Source organism: Seriola aureovittata, chromosome 5 (genome assembly GCF_021018895.1).
Source record: "Seriola aureovittata isolate HTS-2021-v1 ecotype China chromosome 5, ASM2101889v1, whole genome shotgun sequence".
Classification (NCBI taxonomy): Eukaryota; Metazoa; Chordata; class Actinopteri; order Carangiformes; family Carangidae; genus Seriola; species Seriola aureovittata.
Genome location: NC_079368.1, coordinates 3,930,524 through 3,946,080, shown reverse-complemented (window position 1 = coordinate 3,946,080; position 15,557 = coordinate 3,930,524). Strand labels below are relative to the sequence as shown.

General features: G+C 41.6%; 1 protein-coding gene across 3 annotated transcripts in view; it reads right to left on the bottom strand.

The window, feature by feature from the left end:
* Positions 1-15,557, bottom strand: part of unc5db (unc-5 netrin receptor Db) — a 215,426-nt gene that overhangs the window by 66,628 nt on the left and 133,241 nt on the right. For all 3 annotated transcript variants that reach the window (XM_056376423.1, XM_056376421.1, XM_056376422.1), the window contains exons 5-6: positions 8,857-9,037; positions 7,882-8,049 (exon numbers count right to left, since the gene is read on the bottom strand). In XM_056376423.1, the coding sequence (XP_056232398.1) occupies positions 7,882-8,049; positions 8,857-9,037 (349 nt within the window). The remainder of the gene's footprint in view (positions 1-7,881; positions 8,050-8,856; positions 9,038-15,557) is intronic.

The window sequence follows — 15,557 nt, the reverse complement described above, 5'->3', positions numbered from 1 at the left end:
TGACAACATGAGAGTCACATCATTAAAGTCAGTATGCATTCTAAAAAAAATTAAAGAAAAAAAGAAAATGGAGGTGTCGCTCACAGCTGCAAAGATCTGAATAAATGGTGATGATGTGGACAAAGCCAATGAGTTCAACCTGTTCTACAACAGGTTTGACACAGCCTCTGTTCTCTCTCCCACTGCTTCAGCTGCAGCTTCTCCTACAGCATCTCCTCCACAACCTGACACTGCAGCCTCAACTCCCTCCACACTGGGGTCAAGTCTCCTGTCCTTTACAGCGGAGGAGGTGAGGGCGGAGCTCAAGACGCTACCTCCTGGAAAGCAACAGGCCTGGATGGTGTGTGTCAGAGGCTGTTAAAGGACTGTGCAGCCCAGCTGGCTGAACCTCTCCAGAGGATGTTTAACTTAGGTCTACAAACAGAGAGGGTCCCAGTCCTGTGGAACACATCATGTCTTGTTTTGGTTCCTAAAGTAGGACGACCGGCTGAGATAAATGACTACAGACCGGTGGCCCTCACATCACACATCATGATGACCCTGGAGCGGCTGCTTCTCCACCTTCTGAGGCCACAGGTTGAACATGCACTGGACCCCCTAGAGTTCGCCTACAAAGAACATATTGGAGTGGATGATGCCGTCCTATACATGCTCCACCGGGTCCATTCTTACTTGGATGAGCCAGGTGGTTACATTATGTTCTTTGATTTTTCAATTGCATTTAACACCATTCAACCCCCCCCATTCTTAAAGACAAGCTGGAAGGGATGGGGGTGGATCCCAGCTTCATGTCTGGATTACATGACAAGACGACCACAGTGCGTCAGACTCGGTAACTGTGTCTCACGGACAGTGATGAGCAGCACTGGGGCGCCACAGGGGACTGTTCTGGCTCTGTTCCTGTTCACCCTGTATACGGCCGACTTTAAATACAACTCTGAGTCCTGCCACATCCAGATATACTCAGATGACACAGCTATTGTGGTGCATATCAGGAATGGGCAGGAAGAGGAGTACAGGGATCTGACGATGGCTTTCAGTGAATGGAGCGACAAGAACTGCCTCCTTCTGAACACCTCCAAGACCAAGGAGATGGTCATCGACTTTCAGAGGTCCAGGCCCACCCCCTTCAGTCAGTCAACATTCGAGGGAAGGACGTTGAGGCTCATGTCCTTTGATGTCTGCAGTGAAATGCTGCACATGTTTTATCAGTCAGTGGTGGCACGGGTATCTTTAATACTGCAGTCTGCTGGGGCAGCAGCAAGTCAGACATGAACAAAGACAATGGACAAGCTGGTCAAAAAGGCTGGGTCTGTGCTTGGCAGGAGTCTGGACTCACTCAGGACAGTTGTGGAGAGACACATGCAATGTAACATGGAGGACATCTTAGACAATACCAACCACCCTCTCCACAAAACTCTGGCAGGACAGAGAAGCCGCTTCGGCAGCAAACATCTGCGCTGCAGAACAGAGAGGTTCAGGAGATCCTTTGTTCCCACTGCCATCAAGCTCAACAACTCAGCCAAAGGCAGTGGACTAATCTAATTATTATTGTTTATTGATTATTAACTGTTTTTATTATTATTATTATATTATAATTATCATTATCATCAACAATGAGCTAATATACACATGAATTTCTCCTAGGGGATAAATAAAGTATCTATCTATCTATCTATCTATCTATCTATCTATCTATCTATCATCTACTGGCTTTTGATTTTGTACATGTGTTATTGGAATTCCTCCTTATAGTTGATATATGGCAGTGACTTGTAATCCCATGTGGGATGGACCAAATGCTTTGCAGGACACAAAAATAAAAAGTAGTAGTAAAGTAGTAAAGTAATTATCTATACTGTGTGGTTGTCATTTTCTTCCAGTAAGAAACATTTTCCTTTTTTACATGCCAATTTAATTGTGGTTAACAACATTTTTTCATGTATCTATACATGCACGTTGATAGATAGAAGGGATGCCAACTTAAATTTAGTTCATATCTATTTCTCTCCACCAGTTCCACATCTCTCTCTCATCCTTTCATTCTGTCCAGACGTTGTCTGTTGTCATTAAACTAGCCCTGACTCTCTGACCACACCTGCACCTCAGCAGTCTGAAGCCTCACAAAATGAACAAATTGGCACATGGCGGGCTCATTGGATGACCTCACCAACTTCCAAACCGCTATTTCCCAGCTCCTTGTGAAAAGAAGATAATAGGTGGAAAATTACAGTGTGTATACAGGAGACACAACAACTTGCTGGGACTAACAGGTCTACTGGGCCCAACATCTGGACAGATGTGACGAGACATGCAAGACGAGTTATACACCTTTGACATATGTTCGCTTCACACCTTGATGATGCATATATAAGGATGCAGACGTGAGTGCATTCACGCTAAAATCATACTAACACAATTTAAGAAAAGTGCAACAAAAAGTTGTTAAATATCCTGTTTATCACCTATGAATTCAGCTTCTTACTGAAAACATCATCTCCTCTGTCTCTTCTCTGATTTTCATGAACATCCTCCCTCCTCTGCGTTCTCGTCTGGCACCTTCCACGTTATTTGTCTCCTCACACAACAGGCTGGGGAAACACTACATTTAAACTTATTTTCAACCGTGTTGCTTTCAGCACATAACAATGGTTTTCACAGGCAGAAAATATGTTCACACCAGATGATTGGGTAGGGAAGACAACGCACACATTTAATTATATGCGCAAGATATATACAGCGGCTTCAGAAAGTTTTCAGAACTCTCCACTTTATGTTATTGTGTTGCAGACCGCATTTTAAATGGATAAACTTTTCTACCCCTTGTTACCCATAAATTTACACTCAATAACCTATGACAAAGTAAAAACAGGTTTTTAGAAATCTTTGCTAATTTACTAAATGTCATTTACAGAAAATCAGAGCCTTAAATCAGTACTAAAAAGCCTTGAGCTTTGAATCTTCATGGGTGGTTTATCCTATTCTTCCTGACAGATCCTCTCCTCCTCTCTCCTCACTAAGACTGTTAGAGACTTGTCCTGTAGCCACGGAGAGGCACACCCCCAGCATGATGCCGTTACTACCATGCTTCACCATGGGGATGGTATTAGCCAGGTGATGAGCGGTGGCTGGTGTCTGACATTCTATCATAAAGACCTGATTGATGGTCGTCCTTCCAGCCGGTTTTTCCATCTCTGTAGAGAACTTCTGAAACTCTGTTAGAGTGACTGTTGGATTCTTGCTCATGTCTCTGACCAAGGCCCTTCCTGCCCAGGTACTGAGTTTGGCTGGACGGCCGAGTTCCAAACTTCTTTCATTTCACAATTATTGAGGCCACGGCGCTCCTGGGAACACTCAAAGCTTTAGAAATAGTTTTATAGCCTTGTCCTGATCAATGCCTCGCATAGCATAGCTTCCTCAAACTTCATCACTTGGTTTTTGTCCTGACCTGCAGTGTGAATTGTGGGACAGTTTATACACAGGTATTTGCCTTTCTAAACTCTGTCCAATCGGCTCAGTTTGCCACAGATGGACTCTCGTCAAGTTCTCGACACTCGTCAAGGATAATGAAAGCAAAAAGGATGCAGCTGACAACAGTGCAGAGTCCAGAGCAAAATACATTCTAAATTAGAGATTTTAGTTTTTGTTTCTTTACAAAAGATTCAAAATTTCTAAAAGCATGTTTTCACTTTGTCACAAAAAATGGAAAAAGGAGGTGGTCATTTTTTCCATTTAAAAATTGATCTACAACAGGATAATGTGTGCAAGAAGAGAAAGGGTTTCAACACTTTCTGAAGCCACTGAATATTTAAATTTGTGACAAAAATAAAAATCCCCCGCTGGCTCACCCTGTCACCTCACTGCCTCATTTTGCCACCGGTGGTCTTGCACTAGATTGAAATTCTGATGACCAATCTGTGAGTCAGTTGTTTCCGTCTGGCTAAAATCAGAATGCTGTCGTAATTTTACATTTAATTTAACCAGAGCAATGTCTCTTTTAAAAATATTTATTTGAAAAACAGCTTCTTTAGGAAGCCTTGTATAGGATTCAAATGATCTCCTATTCTCTTCTCTCTTACAGCTGAGAAAACGTTTTTCTTTCTGTGCAGACAGGATTCATTTAGTGTTTATCAGGCTGTAGATATCAAACATATCTGATTTTGTCCTGTTGGTTTAGATCTGTCACAGATTTGAGATTTAGGTCTGCGTACATATTTCAGGCAGAAATAATGTAGCTAGCTCAGTTAAACATCAATGCACAGAGCTGAAGGGCAAAATGGTTCCTTAAAATTACATTTATATACAAAAACATAACACTATCTGAATGTATGCTTTTTTTTAATCAGCATAATGATCAAACATTCATACTGAACATATCTGCTATCTGTTCAGTGCTAACATAAAATGTTGATACTGAACTTAACTGGAAAGATAGGTTGAGTTGTTTAGGCGTATTCCACTCTGCAATTATGTGTCCTTGAAATATAATTGGCAAAGCAAATTCATAACTGATTGTGTATAATTCTTTTATAATTGCTGTAGAACGCCATGATATTGTTAGCTTGATTGTTTGCATGACTCACAAAGCTTCATAGGAAATCTCTGTGGTATGGCTTGCTAAAGAGCGATTAACTTAATTATTTCTTTGCTTTGGTATTTTTGGACTTTGTACCACTGAAGCTGGCTGTGGGAGACCTAAGATTAATATGTTGTTACCAGATACATACATTGCCATTTTTTGGCATCTTGTTAAAATTAGTCACCATCTTGTCCTCATGGAAATCTTAGCTTGTGGGACCTCTGGGACACCTAATATCTAGTGACACCTAGTGACATCATAACTTAACTACTGTATTTACATATAAAGAAAAGTTTCAAAAGTTAAGTCAAACTAGACATACGTTCTCATAACTACCTTGATTGTCAACTACTGTTATTTTTAAAGATGCAATCATCACTTCAATATACATATAAATCTACCTGGGGCTATAGGGGTATCAGAAACAGAGAGGATCCAAGTGCTAGAATGAAAACACTATTAAAATCTGTGTAACTGGAGAATTTGAGTCTCGAAAGCTGCCAGATCTAGTGAGAAAATTGCCAAACTGGCAACATTAGGTAAGCATTATCTGTTAAACATCAGCATGTTAGTATTCAGTTCAAGTACAACCTCACAGAGCCGCTATCATGGCTGTAGACCAATAGGACCATTTTTCACTACATAACAACCCTGTCTTTAAGAAATGATTGTAGAAATATCGCTTTAGTCTACAGATGAGTCTCTGTGTTGACTGGCCTGAATGTTTACAGCACTCACACTACAAATTGAAGGTAGAGTAAGCGATTCTAATCCAACACACTTTTTGTCAAATTCAGTGAATATCTCCTCACGCTCAGTAGCAGGAGAGCTGTGAGTATCACTGTCTGTAGGTAACCGTCTCATCTTCTCTGCATGTAAGCATTTCGCAAACTGTCGCCACTGTTTGCGGTCTCATTGTTTGCTGTAGCTGTATAATGGAACTTATGTTTACTATGTGCAAAAGGTTTTATAGCCAGTAAGACCTAAAAAACACAATTTTGCTAGCACATTGGATTTATTGCATTAATTGCATTAATGCATAATAGGGATGGGCATTTTCTGTAATCTCAATATTCGAGTACTCTAAATACCTTATGAATAAGTACTCGATTACTCGCAAATTAAAAAAAAAAAAATATATATATACATACATATATATAAAATAATGATATGCGAGTTTAACGCCACATATATTGAACTGTTATTGTCATCTTCTTTCATCAAAGTATTTCCTGACATCACTCTCCCTAGTCACAGCTGCCATGGTGCACATAACGCTACCTGAGATGAAATAATGTAGCCAAAAACAACACATGCGCAGGTGTGCGAGTAGTGAAACTCTACCCGAATAATGACGTAAACGAGTACTCGAGTACTCGTACCCATCCCTAAAGCATAACTCCAAATACTATGCCACATGCCAAGTACTTTCCTTGTTAGCTTAGCTACAAACCTGCAGTTCTCTCCTCTGTCACTGAAGTTTTGTAAAAATAATATAAACATCCGCTCTGTTGTGTTTTAGATAATTGTGTTTGTGTGCATGTCATTTGTTTGATGCTGTTTTATATTAGGAAGTTTGTTTTGTGTCAGCTATGAGAAAGAGTATCCACTGCCACATCGTATAAGATGTTCTGGATTCTGGCATAGTATTGTTGCCTTGGCAATGCATGTCCATGAATGTTGGGAGGCGGAGCTTCTGAAGGAGCACTGAAGTGAGGGGTGAATTTTGTTTTGCTGTTGGGTTCAAATATCAATTGATTTTTCTGCAGAATCGCCTGCTCCACCTTTAAGAGAACAAGCTTCACCCTTCTAGAACAACAAAGTCCATCTCTGTTTATATGTGTAGTGTAAAAACACATTTCTTCAAGTAGTACCTCACTTCACCATCTCCCCCTGAATCACACAGTGCACTGAGTCATATCGCCTCTCTCACTGCTGCTTCCTCTAGTCACTTTATTTTGCATCATAAATCCCCTCTTCTTTTTTTTTATTCATTGTATTTTCTCTATGCATCACTTCTCTCTCAGCCCACTGGTACAGGGATATTGTCAGGGCACTATGGATCTGTCCCTCGCAATCCTTATTATTGGTTGTCTGTAATGCTAATGAGGCAGGAATGTAAGCTCATTCAAGTCATTTAAGTCACTCTGGATATCAGCAACGGATAAATGTCTAGTATGCTAATATTGGTGACATGCTGCAATGCTACAAAGTGCCTTAAAAAGAACTTGCATTGAAATATGTCATCAGGAAACAAAAGTGAAAGGAAAAAATGGGTAAAAACAGTAAATATATAATAGCATGGCATCCACTAACAACATTAGTAAATGAAATGCTATCATTGTATAATTTTTTGGAGTTTTTGGCAGCATGTTTTCATCTTTGACAAGTCAGCCAAGTATTACTAACTTCTGACATCAGTGTTTCCAACAGATTGATGTATTTGTGCTAGCCCACCACAATATCGCAATATCAACATTGACCACAACATATTGATTTTCTTTCTTCTTTTTTTTTCCTCAAAAGGTTCATATTTTACACTTTTCCTTTGTTTTAATTGATATGTTGATCCATAAGAATATATATTTGTTGTTTTAAGAACCAAAAACCATCTCAATGTAGTTTTACATCTCCTCTCTCAGGCTTCTCTCTGGAGCTCCAGTAACAACAGGTCAGTGAGCTAATCAGAAGAGAGGAGGCTCTGAGCCTTTCTTCTGATTGGCTCACTGAGTTATTGAGTTATCCAATAGAAATATAGCAGATTTCAGGTAAACACTCAGAGAAACAAAATCCTCCAAGGTTGGATGGTGGGTCCAGGTGGGCGGGGCTTGGGGCATGGCTGAGAGCTGTGACTGCTTTGTTGTGACATCACAAAGTTAAAGAAGTCCTGATGGCTGCTTTTAAAGCTCAGTTTCTGAATACAGGCTTTGTGCATTTCTCTGTGGACTGAGCACTTTGATTTGATTTGACTTTCACAGTATAAATATAGAACCTAGACCTGATGTATTATCAATAAACACATGAGAATCTCACTTTATACAATATGGGACCTTTAAATGTTTACCATCCCTATCTGTGTCTCTGTGGTACAATATGAAATCTACCCCCACTGACCGCACCGAACGAGTTGGTGCAGTAATGATTGTTTTTTGTTTGACACACAGCTATCACCACAAATGGAATGCAGTTCTCTGGGAAACACTGGCCTCCTTCAGAAAAACAACTTCTGTATTTTTAAAAGTCCATCCGCAAAGTTGTTCTAATTATGTGCAGAAACTGTGCAGAGTTTAAGTGGAACTGACTTGGGCAGAGTGCGTTGCAGGTGATCTTCTGTACGGACATGCCTTCGCAGAAAGCCCCGCCGTTCAGAGGAGCTGGGTTAGTACAGGTTCGTGATCGCTTCTGGACACCCCGCCCACACGGCACATTACAGGGCGACCACTCCGTCCACAGGGACCAGCCGCCGTTCACTGCAAAGAGTTCAGCAAAGTTAGAGAAGAAGAAGAAGAAGAAGAAGAAGAAGAAGAAGAGGTAAAGTGAGTGCAACAATAACACGTATTACTTTTCCAGAAGTCTGCGTTGAAGACTCTTACAAGAGCCAGGGTTATTAATGATTATGCAGGCTCTGAGGCACAACAAGGCAACAATGCATAACGGCTGGAGCAGATTGAGAACGGCACATTCATTGTGGTGGATATACAACTCCCTCTTTCCTAATTGCCAGTTCAATGTTCCTTGCTCTTGGATTAAGATAAAGGCGTGGAACTGTGAGAAAGCAAAGAAAACAGCCATTAAACAGAATTGCCATTTCTAAAGGCGACACTGACTCATAGTGGCCGACAGGTTGGAATCGACCACTTAGCGTCTGACTGGAGCAGTTTACTCTATGATGATCTCTGTCTAACGTGTGTGGAAGCTAAATGTTTAGTAGTGCTATCAAAGCTGGTGAACCCGCTTTGCTGGAAGGCCTCTGGCAAATAAATACTTAATAAGCAACACTCCTTTTAAATGAGATTAAGACACAGTGGCTTATTTCCTTTCATAAAGTACACATTGATTTTAAATGAGAGGCAGTAAATTGAGTCTTTGAATAATACATTCACCGAAATAAAGAGGAAACATCGTTCTTCAGTGGAAACATGGAGATGGGTCTCTTAATCACTTGTGTAGGGGTGCAGGAAACCAAACAAATCGATCTGAAGTGCTATGTAAACATCGTGTCACTGCACTGTAATGTGTTGTAACAGGCAATAACAGCAGATGGGAGGACAGCGTACCGAAGACTATGACAGTGGCGGTGGCGCTGCGTCTCTTTGCCACGATGTTGCTGGCCAGACAGGTGTAGTTGCCAGAGTCAGACAGACGCGCCTCGTTGATGATGAGGTTGTGGTCGGCTCGCGTGTCGATGTTGTCGTCGGTCAGGGAGCTCACCAGCTCTTCGTTTTTTAGCCATTCCACCTGTGCACGAGAGGTCATGAAGGACACAGAGATGAGAAATGCAACAAATCATTTTATTTCTATTAAAGAAATAAAACTCTACTCAAGTATTAATTATTGAAATACTAGTATTCACATCTTTAGGCTCTAAGAACATCATAATCTTAGACTGCGTGCAGCGCAGTGTGAGCAGTATGTTAGCAGAGGAGCTTCAGGACTCCATGTGTTTACAGACAGGATGAACTCAGGCGCAGCATTGAGTTGGAGGTCACCGGCATTTTGGCAGTGCTCAGAACTCAATACACAAACACTGTTATCCGTGTAAAATGGAAGAAAATAGATTTGAAAAACAAAAATACGCTTGAGGCCTGGTTCGTGAGCGTAAAGCACGTGGCTGTGTAGACAACTGGATTGATTAAAATAGGGGCAGATGCATGTGAAGCTGACAACTGAAAAACGTGGTTGAGTCGCTTTCTGTGAAGAATCCCTGTTATAACTGCAGTATGACAAGTGCAACACACAGCAGCCTCTTCACTTAACATGTCATTTGTTGCTAGAGACGAATGAAGTAGCCGGGGGAAAGTAGCTGGGATTTGCTGATCTGGGGAGAGAATGTGCTAAAACTGCTGATGGAACATTGGGTGTAGTATTTGTCATGTGCTTCATATACTGCGTGTGTGTGATGCCCTTAAGTTTGGTGTCATGCTTGGACACGGTTGGGCTCACGTCAATCTGTCATGTTACATAAATCCACATTCGTGTAAATGAGCGAAATCAATAAAGTTACAAAACAATACAGTCTTATATAATATGACTACAATGGACAGTCAGATGTAGTAGCAACAATGTGAACAGACTGTTTTATTACAACTTTGGACTTAATTTCTCTCTCTCTCTCTCTCTCTCTCCTACTTGCTTCTCTTTTGTGTTTGTGTGTTTTGATGATGGAGGTCTGATAATCCTGTTTTTGGGTTTCGTTTCTTAGTTTAGATCATTTCTGTCTGGGTTACATGTGTGGACGGCCTCCATATTTTCTTTGTGGCCAGCCTCCAGATTCCCATAGTTTTGCTTAAGTTTTGTTATTGTTACTAAATAAAAATAATTTTTGCTTTACTACTCCTCAGGTTTGGCATCCTCTTTAATTAGAAACCATGGAGACCTGATTTAGTCTGCTGGTATGCCGGTGCACTCAGACCAGTCTGTGTGTGATCCCTGCAAGTTATCTCATGTCTGGTAAAACACGGTAGTCACACTTAACATCTTCAAGACAAATGATGGTGCACGCATCACTGATGAATGATGTCACATGTTTGCAGATCACAGGTAAAACAATTCACTTCAGTCAAATCTATGGGCTAAATTCCGCATAATTCCAAAGTGTGTAGATGTAAATTAACCTGGAAACCTGTGAAATAAGTCTGCAAGTTTGCATGTATGGATAAGATTTTTTTTGTTATGCTTCATTTGCAAATTCAATTCAAACTCTTTTCAATTTGAGTCAAGCATTGCTATGATATAAAAGTTCCCTGCAATAAATCCTACCCTTATAATCTTCCGTTTTGTCACGACTCTTCCGGAAAAGTGTGGATTTTATTCTGTAATTTTGTAGGTTTTAGTTATAGTATTGTACTAGACTGTGTTGTACTCTTTCAGTAAGTGCTTATAAAAAGGTTGTACATTACCATTTGTTATTTTCTGAAATAACTGAAACATATTTAAACCTCTTTGCATACAACATAATACTAGAAACCCAGCGACTGCGCAACAGACTTGACTCAAGCCCTAAACAATCTACATCTACATTATATGCTGTGAATTTTAATAACCAGTGGTATTTACACCAGAGGTGCAAATAGACATTTAGTTGCATAGACCCATTCTAAAGCACATTCAAAAACAAACTTGTCTGAAGCAAAAGGTTAGCTAACTTAGCTAGCTGGGCTACTCAATGTTAAACCCCCATTCGCAAGCAATGTGTCTGTTGCTGTGAGATACTAACACATAGTTTTACAATGCTGCCTTTTGTAGTATATGACAGTTCTATTCTGACCAAGCTCCACTTTTACCATCATCTTCTTTCCTACAGCCGTAGAATTAAAGTGTATAGCTCGGTCCAGGTTAGCACTGTTGGTGATGCGTTCACAAGGACACATTACAATTTCACCTCCTCTTGTTTTATCACAAAAATGTAGAGATTTTTATTTTTTTTTTAATTTCTACATTTAAACTCTATTAAAGTCACTTCTTTTTTCTTCAACAAGACTGTATGGAGATTTAGTCAGTTATTGCTTAATGACATCAGTTTCATCACACCAATGTCTGGTTTTCTACATGGGGAAAAGAGTACAAGTATTAAGCAATTATATATATATAAAAACTCATGACAATGTGTACAATGGAAACAGTGAATCTGGTGAAAGACAACCGCTTGCAGACTGGAAGAGCTTCTAGACCCAAATCCAAACAGCTGATTTTCCCACCACCCACACAGGAATGGGCCTGCATTTGACAATTTCTGTAACAACAATAATCGCACCCTCCTCATGCAGTGATTGGCCAGGTGTGCGAAACGTTAAAGTAAAGCACGAATTAACCATCTCTCTCAAGCTCACGTTTGCAGAACTCTTCACACAACCATCCTTTGCAGCAGCACAAACGCCTTCGAGGAGACTGTTCAAAGATGTGTGCAGTTATCACCATGTGCATTAAGATTACAAATGCATACAAAAGACACAAAAACACAGGAGAGAGATCAGGGAAGTAGTGTGGTAGTGTTATACAGCCAAGAGGAGGCTATTACAGCAGGATGTTTGCATTTGAGTAATTCCTATCAGAACAAGTATAAACACTTTCACCTTTAGATGTGGTCAGACATCAGTTCATTTCAATTTCAAGTCTCCTGTTCTCACAAGATGCAGATCTCATATTTGGATTAATTCTCCTCGAAACTGTACAATGGCACAGAGAAATGCTGGTCAAGGCTGTAGGTCCCACCCTGCTGTATAACCACAGTTAGGCAGCATCACCACCGACAGTAAATTAGTCAGTCAAAAGAAGCACTATAACCAATTACCAGCAACAGAGAGGAAAACTAATTATGAATTACAAACTTAGAGACGCTTTACTGCTCCTACCCTGGTAAGGGAGCTGCATCGCTGCGTTTGCAAATTACATTCATAGTGTGGCAGAATGGGCCAAGCTGATGGATTTATAGGAAGCGCACAGGCGCTCTTTATAATAAACAACACTCAGGCTGGATGCAAATAGGAAGTGCCTTTGGGCATGCAAACACTGGGTAAATAGAAAATGACACACAGACCCGAAGGATGATGGATTGCAGGTATATATTGACACGAATAAAAATGATAATAAACATCATAACACAGTAATCACTTCTCACATTCAGTATTTTTTCACACCAACTGAGTCAATTGCACGACTCTCAGCAGAGGTGGAATTTTTTCTTTTTTGGATGAGAGGAGTACAGTGCAAATACGGCAATGGAAGCCTCTATTTTCCCCCGTATGCCTTGAAGAAAACTTGGAAGCCGATCTTCAAAGGCTCCCGGATTCTTCTCTACAATTAAAAGATAGCCTCTTGTGTGTGTGGGTTTCATCAGAGGTAAAGCGCTTAGCATCTCTGATAGATAAGAAAATAGAGAGACAGAGGACTGGGGGATACAGTCTAATTTCTCATGATTAGAGTCATCTGTCACTGAATGGGTGACACAAGTAGTGGCACCCCAACACCACAACCAACCCCCCCCCACCTCCACCTCCACCTCCATCCCCACCTTCCGACTCTTTATGTATTTATTTCAATTTCATCCTGGGAAATTTGTGACTTCAAAGAGGCAATTAACGTGTGACACGAGCCGGCCCTCACAGTGTTTGGGGCCACGCTGCACATTAGCTGTCTGTCTGCCGCTAACAGCCCGTGGGTAATGATGAAAAGATTCACCAAGCAGAAGGGGAGAGAGGGAGAGGGAGAGAGAGAGAGAGAGATACACAAAGAGAAACAGAGACGGGGGGGGGGGGGGAGAGAAAAGATGAAGGGACAAACACAAATTAGCCCGGCAAGTGTGGTGGCAGAGGATGTGAGAAATGAATTGCCTAATTGGCACATTTGTTTCAATTAGGATGCGGTCATCAGTGTCAGCCTTGACGGAGGGGTTTCCAGGCGGGGCAGCACATCAGGACATCCTCCCTGTGATTTCATTACCTGGACCACCCCTGAAGGTCACCTCCTCCAGCCCCGCACAGCGGCCAGGTCCTCTCATCTACTTAAACACACACACATGCACACAGCTCATCCAGATGACATTTGCTGATGATTACATGCTGAGAAATGTGGTGGTTGAGGGGCAATTAGAGGACAGAAGAGCAATGTAATGGGTGACACCGCAGCCATCAGCAAGACTTATGAGGAGAGCGCTGATCAAGACCTTGCCACATGACACATTTTCCCCTGCGCTGGTGTGCCTCATCAACGCACCCCTAGGTCGAATGGTCATTTGATGTCAAGGTGACGCAGTACAAACGGTGTGCTTCAGTGTTATAAGGAGAACAATCCATCTGCTGACTCATGCTTAGATGCCGCAATTTAGCATGATCTCCTCCCCTTTTGGGCAACTCTCTGCCGCCTGTGGCGAAGCCAGCGTCGGCAGCAGAACTTTTTAATTGCAGAGTATCTCATCAACGCAATAGCATGGATTAAGCGCCTCCGTCAGGTGCACCCCTGGGGACCGAGGGGGGACGCCAGCGGGACCCGCTGAGCAGCTTATCAGAAGCGACACCTCTGAGCATGTAGCTAATCCACTTCACAGATTCTCCCAACAACCAATCAGCATCACATGTAAAGAAAGGCGCGCTGGTGGCACGCACACATACACACACGGATACCTGCGGACTCTTTGAACTCAGCATGGCTCGGCGTGTTCGTACGAACGGCAAGCCTGACAGCAGCAGGTAGAGCTGAAGGGAGCTATCTGCAGCTCAGCTGCGCTCTCCCGCTCCGGAGGTTAATCAGAAAAGATACGGGGAGAAACACAAAGTGGGTCTGTGTCGCCCGTCCGCCTCCCCCGTTGCTTCCCAAATGCCACCTCTCCTCCCCTCCGAGCTATGTGGCACTGCATTACTATTCCACTCCGAACTGTCTTATCTTAACGAAAGAAATAGAGGGAGCTCCCGGCTTCGGCCTGGGCTGGGGTTGGATGTAATTGCCTGGCTTAATAATGAAGCTCATCATATGCTCTCTAGGAGACTTTCTCTGACCTATGAGAAAATAACAGAGGCGCTCGGCGGCGGGACCGGATACTAGAAACAAGTGCGGAGAAGGCGAGAGGTGGGACGGAGTTAAATGCTAACTTGTTTTGGAGCAGCATCGCAATGTCTTTGTGAAGCTCAACAGAGAACAGCTTGTATCACAGTGCAGAAGCATTTAGTTGATTCCCCTTTGTGCCGTAGCCTGGGCTGTCTACCTGAGCTACTGTAGATCAAGGGGATTCATCTCGGATTAAAGGCTTTCATTCAGGGAAGTTGAAATTGGCTTCCAGTTTGGCTGTTCATTTCACACTTTCTCTCAGAGTAACCTCTCAAAAGAAACTCATTATACAGGGTTCTCATGGACTCCTTTCTCCCCAAGTTAAAAGATCTGCTCTGCATTCACACCCACTGATATCTGTGAAGTAAAAGTGGAGGATTGGTTTTGGCTCGGGAGCACCGAAACGAAATCACAAATAAGCTGCTCCTACGTTCTATTAACCATGGGTAAATTATAGTCTCTGCTCTTTGGATATGATGAATGAAGGTATTTTTGTAGCAAAACACTCGAGAATTTGCATGTTGCAATTTACACTTGCAAACAATACTCGCATATGTATGTCCTGGTATTTTTCTGTTGTTTAACTTGAATGCAGGGGATTTCTGGGCGTTAAAGTCTGACTCAGTTTTCCTGACAAAGAAATGTTTTGTAAATGCTGGGAGTCAATAACTATTGATGTGACAGCATTTCAACTAGTCTAGAAATTAAACACTTTCATTGTCTGTATGATTGTGATATGGATGTTTACTTTCCAACCACATTCAATAAAGTTTTAGCGGATTCATTCAATTCAAATACTTTCCGCTGCAACATTTCAGATTCCATTAAGCAATAAGTGACTGCAAAGAGCTGTAGCACAAAGATACACACCATACATTTTCTGGAAATGGAAACATTTATCTGATTTTTGTTAGTTTAAGTTACAAAAGTAAGATGGAAAAAGTTAAAACAAGTCTAAAAAGTTTAAATTCAAAACTGCATTCATTTATCTTATGGCATCTTCGGGGAACTGAGCTCATATAAAGTTGTCACAGTTTACATGATGGAAAACAATTGCCCATTAGCATTCATGTGGTGTCATGTTTCTTGGTGCCTGTTGCGGCTGAAAACACAGTTGACCAGATCAGAGTTTGTTGGCTGTAAAACAAAAAAAAAAGAAGCTCCATAGAGCTAAGGGGAACTAAAAGTTGCTCTGTGGGTTTGTCACTAAAAAATGACT